General features: G+C 41.7%; 1 protein-coding gene and 1 non-coding gene across 4 annotated transcripts in view; both read left to right on the forward strand.

Annotated features, from left to right (window-relative positions):
- The window catches only part of RC3H2 (ring finger and CCCH-type domains 2), a 61,585-nt gene that overhangs the window by 15,701 nt on the left and 22,361 nt on the right, over window positions 1-23,523 (forward strand). For all 3 annotated transcript variants that reach the window (XM_056138505.1, XM_056138506.1, XM_056138507.1), the window contains exons 4-10: window positions 510-743; window positions 7,293-7,468; window positions 11,217-11,417; window positions 11,869-12,001; window positions 12,116-12,234; window positions 14,913-15,025; window positions 19,388-19,696. In XM_056138505.1, the coding sequence (XP_055994480.1) occupies window positions 510-743; window positions 7,293-7,468; window positions 11,217-11,417; window positions 11,869-12,001; window positions 12,116-12,234; window positions 14,913-15,025; window positions 19,388-19,696 (1,285 nt within the window). The remainder of the gene's footprint in view (window positions 1-509; window positions 744-7,292; window positions 7,469-11,216; window positions 11,418-11,868; window positions 12,002-12,115; window positions 12,235-14,912; window positions 15,026-19,387; window positions 19,697-23,523) is intronic.
- LOC130045876 (small nucleolar RNA SNORD90) lies at window positions 11,670-11,780 on the forward strand. The gene has a single exon (XR_008795639.1). It is a non-coding gene; the product is annotated as a small nucleolar RNA SNORD90 (small nucleolar RNA).

Here is a 23,523-nt window from a genome sequence, read left to right on the forward strand (position 1 = left end):
TGTTGAGCCCTAGTTCGAGTCCCCAGTAGCACATAAGGACCCCAGAGTTCAGAGCCAGGAATAGCTCCTTAGAATTAACAGGTGTGATCCAAACCCCACTCTCACAACAAAAGAGGCATGAGAGATTTTCATGGTATAAGGTGCTTGTCTTCCATGCAGCCAACTCTGGTTCTAGCCCCAGCACTACCCAAGGTCCCCTGAGTGCCGCCAGGAATTAGTTATCCTAATGTGTATCCTAGTTAGTTATCTTGTATATATGTGGCAGGCATGTCCATAAAGCCCCGAGTTTGATTCCGGGTACACCATGCCATCATCTCCATCCACCTTTTTGGCTTCCTGATCACCACTGGTGGCCAAAGCATCAGACTCAGACTAGCACTGCCAGGCCTGGAAATCCCTGGAATAGCCCTAGAACTCACTCGGAATTGTTATTTTAAAAGTTTAAATATAATGAAGAATATTTTTAATAGAAAAAAATTTTAGTTTTCTTTGTTTCCTTTTTCTTAAAGGTGTAGCTAGTTTGAACCAGAGTGCACTGAGCCGTCCAATGCAAAGGAAATTGGTGACACTTGTAAACTGTCAACTGGTGGAGGAAGAAGGTCGTGTAAGAGCCATGCGAGCAGCTCGTTCCCTTGGAGAAAGAACTGTCACGGAACTGATATTACAGCACCAGAACCCTCAGCAGTTGTCTGCCAACCTATGGGCTGCTGTCAGGGCTCGAGGATGCCAGTTTCTAGGGCCAGGTAATAGATCTCTTTCTTGCCTTTGATGTTGCTCATTAGGGCTTAGGGGATGCTAGTTTCTAGAAATAGGTGAGAATTTCCAGGCTCAGTCTTTGCACATACAGTTCATGGCATAATTTAAAACAGACTTTGTTAATCATACTCAAATTGATAGTGCTGCATTGTTTTGGAATAAATTTCTCATTTAATCCTCAGTGGACTTCAATAGAAGTGACACAGATTTAATTTTATGTGGTTTGGGGGCCGCACCCAGCAGTACTCAGTGCTGATTTCTGGCTTTGTGCTCATGCATCACTCCTGACGGGACTCAGAAGACAATATGAAGTACTAGGGATTGAACCTGGTCGCCACATGGAAGGCAAATTCCTTACCTGCTGTACTATCTCTGGCCCCAGATCCAGTTTTATGATAAAAGAGAGGCCTGTTACACAAATAAGAGCTTTGTTGTTGTTAGTTGGGACCAGAGAAGTAAACAGAGATTAAAGTGCTTGCCCTGCATTCTGCAGACCCTGGTTTGAATCCCACCAACCACATATGGTCCCCTGAGCTCTACCAAGAGTCACTGCTGAGCACAGAGCTTGGAATGGCCTTTGATCACTGCTAGGGGGTGTGTTCCAAAAAAAAGAAGTAAAAACCAAAACTCAAAAGCCTTTGATTAGTAGCATTGTAGAATTGTACAGACAGGTGAAGATAAAATTGATCATATGCCTTATTATTTATAACAATATAAATTTCCAATAGGTCATTATTGCATATAATTTAAAAAAATCAGGCTGGAGAGATAGAACAAAGGTTAAGGAGCTTGCCTAGCTTTCCACCCTGGTTTTATTCCTGCCCCTACATACAATTCCCTTAGCTTCTGATTTGAGTGGGTACTGAGCACAGAGTAAGGAGTGGTCCCTGAGCACCGAGGGTTGGGACCATAAAAGTAAATAAAAATAAATCATACAAATAACAAATTATAAATACAAGGTAAATTACCCTGTAATTAGTATTAGAAAATACTTTTATCTTTGACTTTAAATTCAGAAGCAGTAGGATAAGATTGGTATTTGACTATTTAAATTTTTAGTTGTTTTACCAACACCCCCCCCAAAAAGAAAAAGTGAAAAAATTGCATAAGTTTGGAAAAACATTTGTGTTCTGTTACCAATAAAGAACTAAAATAAGTGCTTCTGATTACATTGAACTATCAATTCTAACATCACAGTAATATGCCACCCCGCCCTCAAGCCCTGCTAGGTCATTTTACTGGCACCTAAGCACTGAGCCATCAGGCCCACACTGCCAAGCAGAGCATCGCTAGGAGTGACCCTGAGACCCTCGGAGTGCTACTTAGGGTGTATCCTGTTGGAAAAAAGTGGTCCTGGAGGTATAGTGCCAAGGCCTAAGGAGCAGCATCTCAGGTGGGCAGGGTCCAAATGTTTAGCGGTCTATATTCTTTTTTTGTCAGATAAACTGCTACTTTCATCTCATAATTGATGGACTACAAACTGGTATAGATATCAAAGAAAGAAATTTCACAGTATCTAACAAAATCATCTAAGTATTTTTTTCTGGGCAGATCCTGGTCTTGCTCAGGGTTTATTTCTTGTTCTGTGTTCAGGGATCACTCCTGACACTCCTTGGAGGCGGTGGGGGTGCTGAATTAGGGTCTGTGAGATACAAGATGAGCTCATTACCCCGTACTATTTGTTCAATGCCCCCCCCCCTTTTTTTAATGGGGCCTACCCCAAGCAGTACTCCTGGGGGTCTCAGGGTCATTCCTAATGATGGTTTCCTTGGTAATGTGGTCCTGATGGTTTGCTGCTTGCGTGCTAAAAGGGGCTAGTGGGCTTGGGGGTGGGGTCTGAGGGGCTAGTGGGGCTTGGGGGTGGGGTCTCATACTATTACTGGGATTGGACATGGGGTGTGTGTGTGTGTGTGTGTGTGTGTGTGTGTGTGTGTGTATGTGTGTGTATTCTATCAACTTGAGTTATCTGGCCCTATGAATTTTTACTTTGACCCAGCATTATTTATTTTTTGCTTTGTGACCACATCATACCATGCTCAATGCTTACCTGTTACTCTGCTCAGGAATCACTCCTGGTGGAGCCTGGGAATCTTATGCATTGCCCTGCGTCAAACCCTGGTCAGCCTATGCAGGCAAGTGCCGTGCCTTACCTGCTGTACTATTTCTCTGGTCCTAATCTGGTATTCTTGTTTTGCGGTCACACCCAGCTGGGCTCAGGGTTTACTCCTGGCTCTGCGATCAGGGAATCAATCCTCGTGGGACCATATGGGATTCTGGGGATTAAACCCAGGTCAATTGTATGCAAGGCAAGCCCTATCTGGTATACTGTCACTCTGCCCCTTGACCAATATTCTTGTTTTTTAGGAGTCATACTTCAGCAGTAAAGTAAAAAGTTTAAGTCTTCATTTAACTTGATCTGTAGGTTCTTGGGAACTGCTCCTCTAAGTGAAATGATCACTATCACCCCATTGTTCATCAATTTGCTTGAGCGGGCGCCAGTAACATCTCCATTCATCCCTGTCCCGTGCTAGTGTAGCCTGATGGCATATTAGGGGCTCTTTCAGGGTCAGGGAATGAGGACCATCATTGTTAACAGTTTTTGGCATATTGAGTACGCCACGGGTAGCTTGCCAGGCTCTGCCCTGCGGGCGGGATACTCTTGATAGCTTGCCAGGCTCTGAGAGGGATGGAGGCTTTTGGGGCAGCCTCTAATCACCTTTACAGGTGTTCCCAGTCAGGCATATATGCGGGCAAGATACTCTCAGTAGCCTGCTGGGTTCTCTGAGAGCGAGAACTAGAGAATAAGAGGTCGAATGCAGCCGCATGCTTCTGGGAGCTTGGTTTTATAGTCTCTGGATCTTGGCTGTTGATGGGGTTACACGGCAGTTGGTGGGTGTGACTGTCTAGGTACTGGAAGATGGGGGATCTGGGTGGAGGAGGCCCAGTTCCGATCCGAGCTGGCTTGGAGATCTCAACCCTGGGTTCCCCACACCTGGGTTCCTCTGCCAGTCCCATGTGGAGAGTGGTATCAGCATGGCTGTGGCTGTGTCCCGGAGGTCTTCAGCTGCTGGGGCTCTGCTTACAGTGGAGAGGGAAATTCAACCCGTCCCCCTTCAAGGGGCTCCCGTGAGGACAGCCGGGCTTGGGGGCAGGAGTCTCTGCATTATTCTTCTCTGGGAGCTTGCTTTTATAGTCTCTGGATCTTAGTCATTGATGGGGTTACATGGCAGTTGGTGGGAGTAGCTGTCTAGCTACTAGAAGATGGGGGACCTGGGTGAGCAGGCTTGGAGATCTCAGCCTATGAAATGATGTATAACTAAAATGAGCCAATTAATTTTTATAGAGAATAGTGGTAGTCCTATCATACTTCTAGCCATAAGAAAATCACCAAACTTATGTAAAATACTTTTAATATTGAGCAGATATTTGTATTCCTTCGTTAATTGTTTTTTATTCTCACACCTAGCTAGATCCATACTCAGATTCTCTTTAGACATTCCAGTTATCCTAACACGTATCGTTCCTGGTGAAAATCCTAATACACAGGCAATGATCCTGAATTTTTTCCCCTTCAATCTGATAAATGACTTTGAATAAAATGACACTATTTAAGTTCTTGTACTTTCAAATCATTTTAATGTTCTATGTAATTATTTTTAAAATGTTTAGTAAAAAATAAATTTTGACAACTTAAATGAACTAACTGAATAGATAAAACCATATCTAAAACTAAAATTCCTAATTAACATGAAGTTGCTGATATATGTAGAATTGAATTATTTTCATGAGCTAGAATTTTTTTTAAAATAATGTATCTCTGCTGGGTTTTGTAATCTTTCATTTATCAGTTACATTATTTATACTCCTATTGGTAGTGTTACTTTGAAACTAAACTATTACTGACATCGTAGGATGAAGTAGTTATATAATCTACCAGGAACAAAAATATTCATAATTCAAAGAAATTATATATTTGAATAGAAAATCAGTGCATGTAAAGATCTTATAGTTTTCTGTTTAAATTAGTAATAGTATACATCACTATTTGTTTTGTTTTTGGACCACATCCTGCTGTGCTTAGTACTTTTTTTTTTTTTTTGGCTTTTTGAGTCATACCCAGTGATGCTCAAGGGTTACTCCTGGAGGGGTTCAGGAGACCATATGGGATGCTGGGGATCGAACCCAGGTCAGCTGTATGCAAGGCAAAAGCCCTACTCTGTATACTATTGCTCTGGCCCTCAGGACTTACTCTTAATTTTCTGCCCAGGGATCATTTCTGGCAGTGCTCAAGGTATATGCAGTGCTGGGGATTGAACCTGGGTCAAGCAAATATAAGGCAAACGCTTCATCTTCTGTACTACTATCTCTTTGATCCCAGGCTCACTTGTTTTTTTACTTTTCTAAAAATGTCTATCTGTTGAAAAGATTAGAGGCAGTGAGCAGAAGAAAAGGGGCAGATATAGAATGACTGCATTTATCTGTGGGATAGAAAAAAAAACACAGTATGAAACTAATATCCAAGGCCAGGGAAAACAGGCCAGGAGGACTGGCCAATGGTTGGTCAATGATGTGGGAGGTGGAGGATAGTTAAGATAGAGAAGGATCCATTATGACAATAGTAGTTGGAAATGATCATTATGGACAAGAACTGAGTGTTGAAAGCAGGTAAAGGGATCAACAAGATAACCTTTCAGCATCTGTATCAAAGTCCATAATGCCTAAAATGAGAGAGAGAAAGAGAGAAGACAGGTACCTGCCGTAGAGGCAGACTGGAATGGGGAGTGGCTTGAAGGGGTGGGAGGGAAACTAAAAAGGACACTGGTGCTAGGAAATGACACTGGTGAAGAGGAAAAGGACACTGGTGCTAGGAAGTTACACTGGTGAAGGGATGCGTGTTGGAACATTGTATGACTGAAACGCAGTCATGAACAATTTTGTAATGCTCTATCTCACGGTGATTCAATTTAAAAAAAAAAGCAGTGAACAGCCTGAGTACCTAGATTATGCCTGTAATGCATTTTCTCACTAAAATCTATCTGCCCAAAGATACTTTGGGCTTTTCTTGTTATCATTTGTTCTGGGCCATACTTAGTAGTGTTCAGGGACTTTTTGTAGGTTTGTTTTGTTTTGTTTTCTTTAGCTGTGTTCAGAGCTTCCTCCTGATTCTGTGATTCTGGTATGTCTTATGGATCATATTCGGTACTAGGGATTGAATCCAGGTTGGGCCCATGTAAGGCAAATCGATGAACAACGGGAGGACAGTGCTACAGTGCTACCTTAGTTTTGGGTTTGAAGTTTATTCTCATGATTAATTCAAATTAAACTGTACATCATTGTTTTGAAAACACACAAGTTTGTTCTTTCAGAAAGTTATATCCAGAGACTGATGAACTTTAAAATTATATATAAATAAAATGGTGACAGTTCTGTGCATAAAAAATTATGTCATAAAACTGTTGTATGTTGGGCCAAAGTGATAGTATAGCAGGTAAGGCACTTGCCTTGCACACGGCCAGCCCTGGCTTGTTCCAAAACTGATCCCCTGAGCCCTGCTACGAGTGATCCCTGAGCACGGAGCCAGGAGTAAGCCCTGAATACAGCTGGGTGTGGCTCAAAAACAAAAAAAAACTACTGCATGTCTTGTTTAGCCTGATAAGTTTTATAAATGAGAACTTTTTTCTCTAGCAACATTATCTACTTGATTATTAAATATGTGCAGAGGATATTTTAAGTTCTTTTGATTTATTTATGTTCTATTATGTAAGAGATTTTGGGGGTGTGTGGTTTTTTGTTTTTTTGGTTTTTTTTGGTCACTAATGGGCATACCATAGAGGGCATACCCAGTATTGCTCACGGTTTGTTCATGGCTGTATGCTCAGGATTAACCCTGCCAGTGTTCACGAAACCACGTGGTGCTGGGGATTTGAGCTAGAGTGACGGTTGCTGCAGCCATATGCAAGACAAGTTCACCTTACCTCTTGTACTGTTCAGACCTATTTAAGATGTTTTGCTTGAGATGTTTAATCTAATGAAGGTTTGATTTTTGTTTATTTTTTAATTCTAGAGAGCGAGTGGTTTGGGAGCCTTCACCTAGCAGTGTTCAGGGGTTATTCCTAGTGTGCAATCCCAGGGGTCTTGCCAGTATAGGCCACACGCACAGCAGTCACCTTAACTTTGTACTATCTCTCTTACCTGTTTGATAATTTTTTTTCTTTTTGGGTCACATCCAGCGATGCTCAGGGGTTACTCCTGGCTCTACACTCAGGAATTACCCCTGGCAGTGCTCAGGAGACAATATGGGATGCTGGGAATCGAACCCGGGTCGGCCGCATGCAAGGCAAATGCTCTACCCACTGTGCTATTCCCCAGCCCCCTGTTTTACAAATTTTTAAGTAACCAGTTTTTGTGTCAAATATTTATTGCCAATTAATGGCAGTTCTTACCTATGAACTACAGATAACTAGCGCTTGAAGTTTGTAGGAGACTTGATCTTCAGTGTTCCTCTTTTATCTTGAATTTATACTCCCCTCTTCTAGCTATGCAAGAAGAGGCCTTGAAGTTGGTGTTGCTGGCATTAGAAGATGGGTCTGCTCTCTCAAGGAAAGTTCTGGTACTTTTTGTTGTACAAAGACTAGAACCAAGATTTCCTCAGGCATCAAAAACAAGTATTGGTCATGTTGTGCAACTACTGTATCGAGCTTCTTGTTTTAAGGTAAGTAGTATGCAAGCAACCATCTGGAAATTGTATGCGTGTGTATGGAACAGAGTCTTCCTGGAAAGGGTCTTACCTGGTCCAGACACCTCAGAAATGCCGAATGTTTATTGGGGTTGAAGTGCATCCTTTTATTTTTTTCCCTTCTGTGTTGATTGCATCTGTGTTTCTAACCTATTGGGCATATGAACTCCTGTGTGAAGATGTCTCTTACACAAAACAGTTTAGGGAATAGTTAGGTGACGATGATTCTTTGAGTCACCAAAGTAAACCAAAAAAAAAAAAAAAGAAACCAGAATTCCTCATCTCTATTTGCTCTTCTAAAAATGATCTTTGCAGGCTGGAGAGACAGTGTAGGGTTAAGGCAGTTGCCTTACATGTTGCTGACCCTGTCATGATTGCTGTAACTGCAGAGCGCCTCAAGCACTGCTAGGAATGACCCCTAAGCACGTAGTCCGAACTGGCTCCGGAGCTCTGTTGCGTGTGGCTCAGCACCCCCCCCAAAATCATTTGGGAACTTGATTGAAGCTTCACAAATATGTAATTATTTTAAACGTCCCATTATTTTTGTAGTCTGTCCTCTGCAGTGATTAGCTTTTAACCAGATTAAATTTTTAATATGAAACATCTGTATGTTGTTTAGGGGCAGTAAGTGTTTGAAAGTTTGAGTACAGTAAGTGCTCCAGCCTCTTATTTAGGTATTTGGGATTTTGTTTTGTTTGTTTTGTTTTGATATTGGTTGTTAATGTTTCTTTGGTTGAAGGGTCAGGCAAGAAGTCCAAGATAATAAAAGTGTAGTTTTGTGTTTTATTTGGCTAAAGGATAGTAACAAGTATTCACCCTGAGAACAGGGTGAATCCTTGCAGTTCCTTCATACTACAAAAGTACAGGTTGCTGGCTGTGGTCAGAAAAATGCTCAAGGATTTGGAAGCAAAAGCCCAATTGGCATCTCTGAATATAAGACATCTACATTTAAAACCAATATTTGTTCTTCTGGTTTTATGGCCCCAATAGTAAAAGTAGTGCAGACAGAAAATGGGTTTTGAATAGATTGCTAGATTGAGATAGCAATAAATTTATGAATTATGGTCCCTACGTTACATATAATATGAACTATAATATGGACTTTTGGTCCCATCTGCCACATTCTTATTTATTCCTCTTTCATTGGACACTTGGGTTTTTCCCACACCTTGGCAATGGTACCTAACAGTTGTAACTATGCGGTGAACATGGGTGTGCATTATGTCTTTTCAGTTTGTTTTTCTATTACTCTAGATTCCTAGGAGTGATGGCTAGCTCATATGATAGTTTCCTTTTTGATATTTTGATAAACTTTCATACTTTATCCATAAACTGGGTCAGTTTACATTCCTATCTACAGTATTGGAGGGTTTCTGTTTCCCAATACAATCTCCAACTCTTGTTTCTTGTTTATTATAGGCCATTCTGTTAGGTGTGAGATGATAACACATTGATGTTTTGATTTGCATTTCCCTGATAATCAGTGATAAATAAGCAGTTTCCATGTTCCTGTTGTCCTGTCTCTTTCGGTGAAGTGTTTGTGTATTGAGGGGTGGGAGTGGTGGCTGGGAGGGATGACATCTGGAGCAGTGCTCGGGTCACTTCGGGCAGTGCTTGGGGACCTTACAGTGCTGTGTCAGGGATCAAACCTGGGGCTCTTGCGTGCAAAACATGCACTCCAGCTTTTGGGTCATCTTCCTGACCCTTCCTGTTATTTGACGCTTTGGGTTTTGTCATTGGTTTTCTTGAGTATTTGATGTATTTTGGGTAGCAACCCTTTGTCAGATGTATGATGCGTAAGGATTTTCTGCCATTTAGTAGGATATTTTTGTTTAATGTTTGTCGTTGTCTTGGAGCCACACCCAGCTGTGCTCAAGACTTATTCCTGGCTCTGTGCTCTGGGGTCACTCCAGGTGGTGCTTGGGGGTCAGTATATGGTGCCAGGGATAAAACCCAGGTTTCTTTGTGCAAAGGCAAGATCTTACTCTCCTCCCTTGTGTCACCCTGGCCTTACTTGTTTTAATGATAGTTTATTTATACAAAAATTTTTAGTTTGATATAATCCCATTTATTTGTTTTTTCTCTTATTTCTGTTACTTTGGAATCAAATCCAGAAATCAAAGCAAGGACGCCCTACAGGTGAAGCACGTGTTCTGCCACTGAGTAGTTTCCCTGTCCTGGAAAGTGTAGTAATTTTTTTTTTTTCCTATTTTGGCACCACACTGGACTGTGCTCAGGGTTTACTCCTAGTTCTGTTCTAAGGGATCACTCCCAGGGAGGCTGGGGAACCATATGCGATGTTGAGAATTGAACCAGGGTTGACTGACTGCGGGGAAAGTGCCTTTCCTGCTGAACTATGTCTCTGGTTCCTGGAGCATTTCTTAAACAGCATGCTTATCCGGTACTTGGACTGATCGCATAATGTCTCTGCTTACAAGTCCCCAGTTCTGGGGCCAGAGAGTGAGTACAGGAGTTAAGCAGCTTGCAAGCGGCTGACCCTAGTTCAGTCCCAGGCACCTCATCTGGTCCATTTAGCACCACCACAGATGATTCTTGAGCATCACAAAGTGTGTTCTCCCAGACTCCTCAGTAAAATCCTTCTTATTCCTTTCTCATCATAGTGTCCGAGGCCTTCTATTGTTGGTCCCTTCATTTAACATATTAGTTTTTATTGCTTTTTGGTATTTTTGTTTGTTTGGGGCCACACCCAGTGGTGATCAGGGTTCACTCCTGGTTTTGTGCTCTCAGATCACTCCTGGCAGGGCTCGGGAGACCATCTGGGCTGCTGGGGATCAGACGTAGGTCTGCTACATGCAAGGTGAGGTCCCTGCGGGCAGTCCATCCCTGCCTGCTGCACTCTCTGGCTCCCTTCCTCTCTTTCTAAGGAGTCTAGACCCTCGGGTTTCTCTTTTGCCACTCGATACTAGTATTGTAAAATTCTGTTCCTCACTCGTCTCAGTGCCTGCCTATGGAATTCCTGTTCATTCTTTAAGACTTCATTTATGTAGCTGCAGCCTTCATCTAGGAGAAGCATCTCTGATATCCCTTTCCCCATTTGTCAGATTTAATTGCTTTAGTAGAGCCTTATGGTAGTGCTTAAAGTATACTTTTCTGTTTATAAGAGTTTCCAACCAGTTGCTTAGCTCATTGAAGAAAGGCAGCTGTGTGTATTGAGTTATGGTTTTTGTCTTTGGGTCACAGTAGGGTGCTTAGGGTTTACTCCTGCCTCAGCACTCAGGGGTCACTCCCTGAGGGACTTGGGGGACGGGACCATATGGGGTGCCCGAGATTGAACCCAAGTCAGCAGCATGTAAGGCAAGTTCCTTACTCACTGTATTGTCATCCCGGGCCCCTGTGCATTGAGTTATGTTAGTTATATTTTGTTCCAAAAACTAATTTGTAGTGCCAGAGAGCTAGTAGAGCAGATGGTGCTTGCCTTGCAAGTGACCGACCCTTGTTGAGCCCTAAGACTGTAGATGGTCACCTAGATCCGACTAGGAGAGATTCCTGAGCACAGAGTCAGGTGTGGCCCCAGAACCCAAGCTCTCCAATACCTCCCCCGCCAAAAAAAAAAAAAAAAAGAATTTGTGGTAGGACATGGCATTATTTTCTTGGCATGCTGTATTTAGTAGGTCCTCTGTACCATATGACTTCCAAAATGGGTTGAAGGGAGAGATAATTAAAGAGGAATTCTGATGGCTTTTAATTTTCCTCTATTTTGTAGGTTACCAAAAGAGATGAAGATTCTTCCCTGATGCAGCTAAAGGAGGAATTTCGAAGTTATGAGGCATTACGCAGAGAACATGATGCCCAGATTGTTCATATTGCTATGGAGGCAGGACTCCGCATTTCACCCGAGCAGTGGTCCTCACTTCTTTATGGTGACCTGGCACATAAATCACACATGCAGTCTATCATTGATAAGGTCTGTGACATTTGAGATGTTAATCTTGTACCATTGTTCTTGTTGAAAAATACTGACATCTTCAAAAGAGACTCAAACCATCAGTTGGTTGTGCCTGATTTTAAATAGCAGATCTCTTTTGAATTATCTTTCCTTTTTTAACGTTCAAAATAAGCTATGGAAAGTAATAAGGAAGCGAATTACGATGAAAGCTAACTGCCCCTCAAAGATTGTCACTTACAGTCTGACCCCAAAATAGCTAATGAAGCCTATAAATAAGTTTTTAAAGTGTCTAATGATGAATTTCATAGGGCAGATTTTGAGATGAAAATTGAATTCATCACTGATACTTGTACTGTGAAATCTGAAGACACTTGAAAACCTGTTTAGTGTGCTGACTAAATAAAAGTATTTGCGTATATACAGGAGTAATGAGAACCATAGTGAAACCATTCTGTTTTCTATTTGTTAGCTGCAGTCTCCAGAATCATTTGCAAAGAGTGTCCAGGAATTGACAATTGTTTTGCAACGGACAGGTGATCCAGCTAACTTAAATAGACTGAGGCCTCATTTAGAACTTCTTGCAAATATAGACCCTAATCCAGGTAGGTGGGAAAATGCCCAATTGATGATACTTTTTTCTACCTTTGAGAGATATAAGAGAATTAACTGGTAATGTATTCTTCTCCTTCCCATCCCTTTGGCACCTTATATTGTAGATGCTGTTTCGCCAACTTGGGAGCAGCTAGAAAATGCAATGGTAGCTGTTAAAACAGTGGTTCATGGCCTTGTGGATTTCATACAGAATTACAGTAGAAAAGGCCATGAAACACCTCAGGTAAGCATATTTATTAAAGTTCTGATTAATGTTACCTCTTAAAGATTCATTCGGAACTCTTTTTTTTTTTTTTCTATTTGCAGCAACTTAATAGGTTTTTTGTTCAATGAACTCCTTATGTAACTCTGATCTCAAGTTTTTAATTCTTTCTGTTCTTTCTGGAAGAAACTCAAGATGTGGTATATCTGATAAATAATTTATAGCACAGAAAATTTAGAGTCTCTTGAATATGAATATTCTCTTGAATGTGAATTAGTTTACTGTTTTTGACATAGTATAAGATCATCAATTCCTTCCAAACTTTTTTCCTAATTTTTTTTCTTTTTTTCTATTTTGAGCCACATTTGACAGTGCTTGGAGATTGTTTGGTGCCTGGGGGAACATATGGTGCCCAGGATTGGCCTGCAAAAACCCTTTGAGAAGTCTCTCTGAGTCCTCCCATCCATGTCTAACTTCTTTTGTGTTGTGGGAAAATTATTACTTTTGTTGTTTATTGTTTTCATATAGTGTTATTCCTACAAAGATGTGCAGATGAGTTTCATTTATTTTTCTGTTGTTGAGTTTAGTATTTTAGCTGCACCCAACTGGGAGCTATTTCTGACTTGGGGTCATAACTAGGAATGTTCAGGGACCATTCACTGACAGGGGCTGCACCCACGGACTGAAAAAGCACTGTTAACTACGCATGTCTTTACATGGTTGGAACTTGAATCCTTTAAAATACTTTGAGTGTTTTTTTTTTAATCTTTTAAGGAAAGTAGGTTTAGGTCACATAGCAGTGCTTAGAGGCTACATCCAACTTCAAGGTGGGGATTCCTCCTACTGGTGTTTGGGGAACAAATAAGTCTTTTAACATGCAAAAAGATAGTTCATTTGCATGCATATTGAATGATTTCTCCCTTCAATGTATTTTAAAAGGAATAATTTATGATAGAATTGATTATTCTAATACTGTTACTATGAATCATTGCTTATGATTATCACAGCTACTTGCAAGGTGATTGTTGTTGCAAGCTGAAGTTTAAGGTTAAATAGCATGTTTAAGGTCCTTGTGGAAGTTGAGTAGCAGGGCTGGGATAAAATCTGTTTCACAGTTACCTTTCCATTTGGAGGCATTCAGATATTAAGTAAAAGATACATGTTTCATCTTTATTAAGGACACAAAAAGAATGCGTTTTAGAATTCTGGTGAATTACTTAATTTATAATGAAGTTTACATAGTTTGCCCCATTGTGTGAACTCAGCAATTTCCGTGCCTAGGAAGAAGGCTGTACCACCAACTTAAGAAATTCAGTTAGTTTTTCCTCATTTTTCACTTTCACAAAGGTTTTGTGTGTGTGTGTGTGTGTGTGTGTGTGTGTGTGTGTATTATTTGGGGGCCATATCTGCAAGTGCACAAGAGTGTGATCCCAGAGTGTGGTGCTTGAGGGACCATGCAGTGCTGAGTATCACACCTGGGCCTCCTGTGTGCAGTGTGCACACTTTGCCTCTGACCTAACCTCCTGGGCCCTAATTTTCCACTTTGGGGGGGAAGTTTTTTCCTACTTTTCCAGGAAAAGTTTTAACTGAATCAAGTTTATGGATTTTATTTAACGTTTTGGGTTTTGGATTCACATCGGTTGGTGCTCAGGTGCTACTGCCGACCCAGTACTCTGGAGTTACTCCTAGCTTGGGACAGGCTGTTGTTGGCAATCATATCCAGGTCTTCAACATGCAAAACATGTGCTTAGCCAGTTGAGCTATATCTCCAGCCTTTATGCCCTTTTAAAATGCTTTTTATAGTTGTTTGATGGTGGTTTCATGATTTTATGTTTCGGGGGTTTGGGGCCACAAACAGTTGTGCTCTGAGACTATTCCTTGCTCTGCTCAGGAGTGACCCCTGGTGGTACTCAGGTTCGTATTACATGTGGTACCAAATATTAAGCCAGGGTTCGCTGCATGCAAGGCAAGCATCTCATCTGCTGTACTATCTTCTGGCCAATATGGTATGATTTTAAGACAGTAATTGATGGGAAAAATTTCCAAGTTTGGCAAGCATTTTGGTTCCCTATCAAATAGATTAACATGACATTTGAACTAGTTTTATATAATCTTCGGAAAGAGGGTCTAAAATGCCATTGCAGGATTATGCCTTGTGAGTTCTAACAGGAAACAATGGAGTGGTAATTATTTCAGCTTAAGAATTTTCTACCTTAGGGGGCTGGAGAGATAGACAGCGGGTAGGGCGTTTGCCTTGCACGCGGCCAACCCGGGTTCGATTCCCAGCATCCCATCTGGTCTCCTGAGCACCGCCAGGAGTAACTCCTGAGTGCAGAGCCAGGAGTAACCCCTGTGCATCGCCGGGTGTGACCCAAACAACCAAAACAAAAAAAAGAATTTTCTGCCTTGGCTGGAGAGCTGGTGCGGCGGGCAGGGCACTTGCCTTCCATGCAGCCTACTTAGGTTTGGTCCCTTTTGCCACAGATGGTACAAGCACCACCAGAACTGATCCCTGAGCACAGATTCAGGAGTAAGTCCTGAGTACTACCAGGTATAGCTCAGCCTCCCTGCCCCCCAAAATAAAAATTACTTTGCTCATGTGAAAAAGAAAAATCTGATAAAAATCTGATTTTTAAGTTCCGAGAGTTAATAACAATTGTAATCTTCAGGTTTCCACAATTTCTTATTTTTTTATGTAGCCTCAGCCAAACAGCAAATATAAAACTAGCATGTGCCGAGATCTGCGACAGCAAGGAGGGTGTCCACGAGGAACAAATTGTACTTTTGCCCATTCTCAGGAAGAACTTGAAAAGTAAGTTATGAGAATTCGAACTTATATTCACTTAATTGTTTAAGAGACTCACTGTTAGAACTTTATATTTTTGCCTATCAGAGCCATCTTACGGATATGTGAATTTTATTTTGAGAATGGAAAGCAAGGATGCACTGGATATTTTGTACAAAAACTTTTGATGTGAAGAAGAAAGAGCAGGTTTCAGAAAGCCTGTTAAGGAAAGCACAGGTCCTTTCATGCCACTTAATTTCCTTTCTAAAATATGTCTGTTTGAACCCCTTCTTCACAAAGTAATTATTGCTTCCCAGTATATATAGCGCAATATCTATAAACTGACTATATCATACATATACACACACACATGTATATATGTGTGTGTAAACACACAAAAAATAAAAAGGCCAGCGACCTCCAGGGAGGTCGATGGCGATGGTCAGGCGAAGGAAGGAAACGAGGGCCAGGCTGGTTGGTCTTAGTAGCAGTTTATTGCATGGAAGGATGTATGTCAAGGAGGCCCCAGGATCTCTCAAGCCCGTGCACCTTTGTTCTCTCAGCTTCTGTCCTCAGCCCCATCTTCCCAGGTTCTCTGATGCACATGTCCCCCCAGAGAGCCCTTAAATCTCCCTTATATAGATCATAGTACCTCTAAAGGGCGCAATATAGTGATGTCATCAAAAGGAGTTACAGAAAGAACATTGAGGTGGCAAACCATACATTGTTTCTTTACATCCGCAGGCCAGGAATCCTGGCCTCACCTTTACAAGCTACAAGCACTTGGATTTGCATCCCAAAGACCAGCCTGGCCAGAGCTGGAAATCTACATCCCAAAGATCAGGCCTGGCTAGCACCTGAGATCTGCATATCCACGACCAGCTAGGTTTCTGTGAGAAAAGGGAAACTGTCTCAATATACTGAAATCATTTACTGAAGGCAGTTTGAAGGGGAGAAAGCAGTCTCATCCAAGCTAGTCAGGACACACAGGAAAACTGCTTCTAGGACGTGTTTCTCCTCTCCTTGTCCAACCAACATAAAAGCATACATAATATTAATCATTTTGTATGGATACAGCAAGAAATACTTTTTTTTTTTCACTTTTAGCATTTACTTTATTTTTTTATTTATTTTTCTTTTTTTATTAGTGAAAAACCATGAGGTACAGTTATAGGCTTACAAATTTTGTGCTTGGGTTTCAGTTATACAATGATCAAGTCCCCATCCCTCCACCAGTGCCCGTCATCCATCCCCATGGGTCCCATCATCCCCCCCCCCCCCCCCCCGTCCCATCCTGCCTCTGTGGCAGGGTATTCCCCCCTGTTCTCTCTCTCTTCTTTTGGGTACTGTGTTTTGCAAGAGAGGCTTTGAGTGGCAATCATGTTTGGTCTATCGACTACCTTCAGCATGCTTCTCCCACCCTGGGAGGGCCCTCACAACACCCTTCATTTGGTACTCTCTTCTCTATCTGAGCTTCCTTTTCACCTAGAGTCTGTGGCTGGCCTTCCATTCATGGAGCAAAATTCCTGGTACTAATCTCAGCCATTCCTGTGTGTCACTCTCCCTTTTTGTTGCTTTATGTTCCCCAGATGAATGCAATCTTTCTGTGTCTATCCCGCTCTTTCTGACTCATTTCGCTTAACATGATACTTTCCATGTAGTACCACTTGTATGTAAATTTCATAACTTCATCTTTTCTAACAGCTACATAGTACTCCATTGTGTAAATGTACCAAAGTTTCTTTAACCAGTCATCTGTTCTTGGGCACTCAGGTTTTTTCCAGATTCTGGCTATTGTAAAGAGTGCTGCAATGAACAAACAATTGCAGATGTCACTTCGACTATACCTTTTTGCCTCTCTGGGATATATTCCCAGGAGTGCTATAGCTGGGTCAAATGGCAGATCAAATTCTAATTTTTTGAGAGTCGTCCATACTGTTTTCCAAAAGGGTTGGACCAGTCGGCATTCCCACCAGCAGTGAAGGAGGGTCCCTTTCTCGCCACATCCGCGCCAGCACCGGTTGCTTTTGTTCTTGTGGATGTGGGCCAGTCTCTGTGGTGTGAAATGATATCTCATTGTGGTTTTGATCTGCATCTCTCTGATAATTAGTGATGTAGAGCATTTTCTCATGTGCCTTTTTGCCATTCGAATTTCTTCTTTGCGAAAGTTTCTGTTCATTTCCTCACCCCATTTTTTGATGGGGTTGGGTGATTTCTTCTTGTGGAGTTTAACCAGTACCTTGTATATCCTTGATATCAACCCCTTGTCGGATGTGTACTTAGTGAATATCCTTTCCCATTCTGTAGGCTGTCTTTGTATTTTGGTCAATGTTTCTTTTGAGGTGCAGAAGCTTCTTAGTTTAAGATAGTCCCATTTGTCTATCTCTGTTTTCACTTACAGCAAGAAATACTTTGAGCTTATAGAATTGCACTCCTAGGGCCTTCTCGATCTCAGACTGCAGTGCTCAGGCCAGATATCTTTCTTATTCCTAACAGCAGGGCCCTAGTCTCGTCATTACTTTTGGATCATGACATCATTTGCCTATGATCAACCTCTTAACTTATAGTTAAGAATCGTGGCACCTTGGCCTGGCCCATCGCGATGCCAGGGTAGCACATAACTTACCGGCTTGCCCTGGTTCCATCCAGTCCCACGTCGGGACCCTGCCCTTGGAGTGCTAGGAAGTGAGGGCAACTGAGGCTTAAGTTGAGAAGGCAGATGCCCAGGAGTGAATAATATTCAAAGCCAATCAATTCCTAGGTTACAAAGCACATTAATTAATTGTCTTCCTGTATCTATACAAAAGGACATTGCATTAAAGTAAACTGCTCAAAAGACATAAGGAGAGGAGAAAGGCAATATTAACTTACAGTACAAGTTTCAGTGTCTAAGAAGGATGAGACCTTACAAATTGGTTGGGCAAGAGAGCATAGAAGTGGTTACAGACAGACAAAGTAATGGGAGTGACTCGGGAGCACTGTGATAGGTGCAACCTGATAAACCTAAGCTCTGTGTATATATATATATGTATGTATCTCACGCAGTTTGATCTGGAAACTCCTATCTTACTGAGTTTGATCTGAGGTGGTTTTGTTTGAGGTTTTTATGTTTGTTTTTATTCCTGACTCTGCTCTCCAGAATTACTCTTGGCGATGTTTGGGGAACCTTATGGGATATGCTGGGGATCGAATCCGAGTGAGCCACATGTAGGACTAGCACTGCACCCACTGTACTGTCTACTGTCCCTCCAGCCCCCTCACTTGAGTTTTATTGCATTACTTTTATTGAGTTACTGCATTTTGCATATATGAGTATGTATGAAAGAGAAAGAAAAGGAATAATAATGAAGCTGTTGATAGATACTGAAGAACTGAAAAGAAAACTATTATTAGGGTAGGCATTGCTAGCACTGTTTATATCTAACTGTTCTTTGATTATGCATAACATTAATATTGGACTAATTTAGTAATATGTAATGATGACCCCAAATATGTGTAGTTATGTTCCTGTTCATTTAACGCAGTTATTCACCACTTTGAAATAGTGGCGGGGATGGGAACCAGTACTCAAAATGAAATTTGTTGTTTAAGTAGGAATATTTTTTCCATGGAATCCAGATCAAATTGCTTTCTGTATTATATGTAGTATTATATGTGACCCAAAATTTAGTATTTTTGTGTTTAATAAAGATATTTTTCTACTTTATGTATCAAATAATCAAAATAGGTTTCTATTTTTGGTGTAGCATTGGTTTAAGCATGAGTTTTGGGGCACAGGGAGAGTGCCCGGAGGGCTAGTGTGGATGAGTTTGCATGCATGGGGGTTGAATCTGACATGCAAGGCAATACCCTACCCACTGTACTATTGCTCTGGCCCTTATATTCCAGTTTTTTAAAAGACCTTTTTCCACTCCCTTAACAGCATTCTTTGTACTTTGTTATATTGTGTCTTCATATATAGATGAAGCACAGTGGTAGGGCATTTGTTTGCCTTGCACACAGCCAGCCCGGCTGAGATGGGTTTGATTCCTCTGCCCCTCTCAGAGAGCTCGGCAAGCTACTGAGAGTATCTTGCCCGCATGGCAAAGCCTAGCAAGCTACTCGTGATGTATTCAGTATGCCAAACACAGTAACAAGTCTCAAAAAACGGAGACGGTGCTGGGCCCGCTCCAGCAAATCCATGAACAACAGGAGGACAGTGACAGTGTATAGTGTATATATGTGTGTGTTAATGACATATTTTCATGTGATAACAATTACAGACTCATTTGATATTTAGCTAAAGAAAATTTTTCAAACCTTAAATTTTAAAAATCTTTTCCAATTGCCTATTTATTTACTAGAAGTTTTTGTGAAATATTCACCAGTTTGTTGATTGTTTTGAAACAGGTATCGCTTAAGGAACAAAAAGATCAATGCGACTGTAAGAACATTTCCTCTTCTAAATAAAGTTGGTGTAAACAGCACTGTTACAACCACAGCCGGAAATGTCATTTCTGTCATAGGAAGTACTGAAACAACGGGGAAAATGGTTCCAAGTACAAACGGAATTTCAAATGCAGAAAGCAGTGTTTCCCAGCTAATCCCACGTAGTACTGACAGTTCATTAAGAGTTCTGGAGACTGTGAAGAAAGTGGGGAAGGTTGGCACTAATGGTCAGAATGCTGCTGGGCCTTCTGCAGAGTCTGTAACTGAAAAGTGAGTATTAGGTTAAAACTGTTGATGAAAGAGTTTAGTTTTTTTTTTTTTTTAAGGAACGTGTGCATATCGTTTATCTTAAGGAGAAGCAGGGGCCGGGAGAAGATAGTACAGTGGATAGGACTCTTGCCTTGCACGCTGCTGACCCAGGTTTGATCCCGGCATCCCACTGGCCTCCCTATTATAGCCAGGGGTGGCCCAAACAACCCCCTTCACTCCCCAAACCCAATAATGGGAAAGCCATTATCCAAGGGTTTTGTAAATTCTTTTTTTTGCAGAAAATTTTATATACTTTAAAAAGCATTAATTGCTAAAAAATGAAGTTCTAATTCTAGTTCTGTAATTGAATTCCTCTGAGAAACCCTGAACTTTGTGTTCTTCAACTTTAAAACAAAAAAGACTTACAGATATGTCAGAATTGGATTTTTCCATACCTGTTTTCTTAAACTTTAGGAGTCAGGAGAGGCGTTAAAGGAGGGAATTAAACTTGAGCAGGTGAGATGCTTGAGTCTCCATCCCTCATTTCAGTCAGTGTAGTTTAACATTTTATATTCTGTAAGGATGTAGTATGAGAGGAATATTTGGAGCCAAACTCTCTTGGTTGATATTTTGGCTCACTATTTCATTTTCTTTTCTCTCTCCCTCCCCCTCTTTTTCTTTTATTTTGATTTTGGGCCTTACCCAGCAGTGCTCAGGACTCACTCCAGGCTCTTTGCTGAGGGATCACTCTTGGCGGACTCAAGGGACTATGTGGGGTGCCGGCGATCAAACTTAGGTTAGCCATGTGCAAGGCAGGTGCCCTCACAATTCTCCTATCATTTCAGCCCACTGGTTCACTAGTACTTAACTATTTTACCCTATGCTATTTTATTTAATTGTTATCATTATAGTACTTCATATGTTTGTTGTAAGGATTAAATGAGTTATGCTACTAAGTGTGCTTTGGACAGTGCCTACCACTTACTATTTAATTAATATGAGTGATAGCACAGTGGGTAGGGCATTTGCCTTGCACGTGGCTAGCCTGGGTGACTCGGGTTCAATTCCTCCACCCCTCTCGGAGAGCCAGGCAAGCAACTGAGAGTATCTCGCCCGGCAAGCTTCAGGTGATGTAAAGTATTTGAAGCTTCCGGTGATGTGAAGTATTTGCTACCCCAAACACAGTAACAACAAGTCTCACAATGTTACTGGGCCCGCTCAAATCCATGAACAACTAGAGGGACAGTGACAGTAACAGTTATTAAATTACCTTTTTAGTTTTGATGTTAGCATTCACTGTAGCACTGTCCTCCACTTGTTCATTTGCTGATGGGCACCAGTAATATCTCCATTGTGAGACTTGTTACTGTTTTTGACATATTGAATACACCATGAGGAGCTTGCCAGGCTCTGCCTTGCGGACGGGATATTCTTGGTAGCTTTCCGGGCTCTCCAAGAGGGATGGAGGAATCGAACCCAGGTCGGCTGCATGCAAGGCCAACACCCTACCCGCTGTGCTATTGCTCCAGCCCTCTCGGTATCTAGTCTTCAGCATCTTGAGATGTTAGCATAGTATTTTTTAAATTTTGTGGGTTTGGGGCCACACTCACCTATGCTTAGGGCTTATACTTGGTTCTGTGCTCAGAGATCATTCCTGGTGGAATTCACATCCGGGGTCTGGGGTCAAACCGAGGTTGGCCACATGCAATGCTGGTGCCCCACCCCCAGCATTATCTCTCTAGCCACCCCATAGTATTTCATTCAACAGAAGGGTGTTGGTATTTTAAATCATTAAGAGTGATCTAATTATTTTCTATGTTAGAGGCAGATTAAAAAAAAGCACTTAAGTCTACCACGACAGACTGGTTTAGCAGATATTTATGTCTTTGTGTAATTGTTAAAATGTAGAAAATAGATAAGGAACTGTGAATAGAAGTAAATGTGTTGATTTAATTTATAAAAAAATATTTTAGAGCTATGATTAGCCTTTGAAGTTTAAGTCAATAAGAAATATGATTAAGATTACCTTCACTGTATCACTGTCATCCCGTTGTTCATGGATTTACTCGAGCGGGCACCAGTAACGTCTCTATTCCTCTCTTCCCTGAGATTTATCAACCTCTTCTTACTTGTCTTTTCCCAGTGATTGGAGGCTCTTTCAGGGCCAGGGGAATGAGACCTGTTGTCGTTACTGGTTTTGGCATATTGAATATGCCACAGGGAGCTTGCCAGGCTCTGCCTGTGCGGACGGGATACTCTCGGTAGCTTACCGTGCTCTCCGAGAGGCATATATTTATATATTTCTCACTATTATTTGTTGCCTACTGTCTGAACCCCATCAAATATGGTTTGGAAGTGTACTATAAGCAGCCGCGTGGTCTGGAAAGTGGCCTGGAGCTTAGTGGCAGTTGGGTACTAGAGGTCGGTTGCTGGGACTGGGTCCTTGGGGTGGGGAGGGCTCTCACCCACCCCACTCTGGGGCGCCCTGGGTGGAAACAGCCTGGTGTGGAGTCCTTATAGCAATATAGTCCTTATAACAAGATTACCTTATAGCAATACTTACTAGTTATTACCAACCAAATTCCAAACATGGTACTAAGTACTTTGTATAGATTCCTGGTTCTTCCTGTCAAAATATTACATATATATAGTTTGAAATCGCAGACACCAAGGTGACTCTGGATTGTAGGCTCTCCGTTGTAGCAGCCTGAGAGCCTCATGTCAGTCTTTGCTTTTGAAACTAGCTCAGATGCTATCACCTTTCTTCTGGAAGCCTTTCACAATGATTCATTGTATAATCAGTTTTCTATTTTTTCTATTTTTTTACATTCTAATAACACTTGCAGTGTAACTCAGTTCCTGTATAAAGGTAAAGGTAAAGGCCCTCCCGTTGATCGTCGATTTGCTCGAGCGGGCCCAGTAACGTCTCCATTGGAGACTTTGTTGTTACTGTGTCTGGCATATCGAATACTCTCGGTAGCTTGCTGGGCTCTCCGAGAGGGGCGGAAGAATCGAACTCGGGTCAGGCCATGTTGGCCGCTTGTAAGGCGAACGCCCTACCCGCTGTGCTATCGCTCCACTGGGCTTGCTCGAGCAGTTCCTGTATATTAAGAATATATTATCTACACTATCTGATGGGCTGAAGCGATAGCACAGCGGTAGGGCATTTGCCTTGCTTGCAGCCAACATGGCCAACTCGACTTCGATTCCTCCGCCCCTCTCGGAGAGCCCGGCAAGCTACCGAGAGTATCTCGCCCGCACGGCAGAGCCTGGCAAGCTCCCCATGATGTATTCGATATGCCAAACACAGTAACAACAAGTCTCATGATAGAGACGTTACTGGGCCCACTCGAGCAAATCGATGTACAACGGGAGGACAGTGACCGTGATCACACTATCTGATCAAATCTCTCTAGCTATACTGGAAGACCCTTAAACACAGAAATCATATTCATCTTCACTAGTTACACCAAAATATTTGGCCTGGTAATTTGCACATTATAGAAGACAAACACTTTACAATTTTGCATAAATATTTATGTTTAGAGGTTTTCTCTAATTCATTTAAATTTTTGAAAATATTTGTTTGAATTTCTTCATCACTAGAAAGATCATTTTCTTGAATTACCATACTTCCAAGCTGTGATGAAATTTGACTTGATGACATCTTCTGTAACTGATTGCCTGGTGATTAAACAAAGGGAATTTTTTTTTTAACTTATGTATGTTGGGACCAGAGACAGAGAATAGAGTGGGTAAGGTGTTGCCTTGAATGTGCCTGACCCAAGCTTCAGCTCCAGCACCACATTTGGTCTCCCGCTTACAGCCAGTGGTAAACGCTGAGCACA

Source organism: Sorex fumeus, unplaced genomic scaffold (genome assembly GCF_029834395.1).
Source record: "Sorex fumeus unplaced genomic scaffold, SorFum_2.1 ptg000129l, whole genome shotgun sequence".
Classification (NCBI taxonomy): domain Eukaryota; kingdom Metazoa; phylum Chordata; class Mammalia; order Eulipotyphla; family Soricidae; genus Sorex; species Sorex fumeus.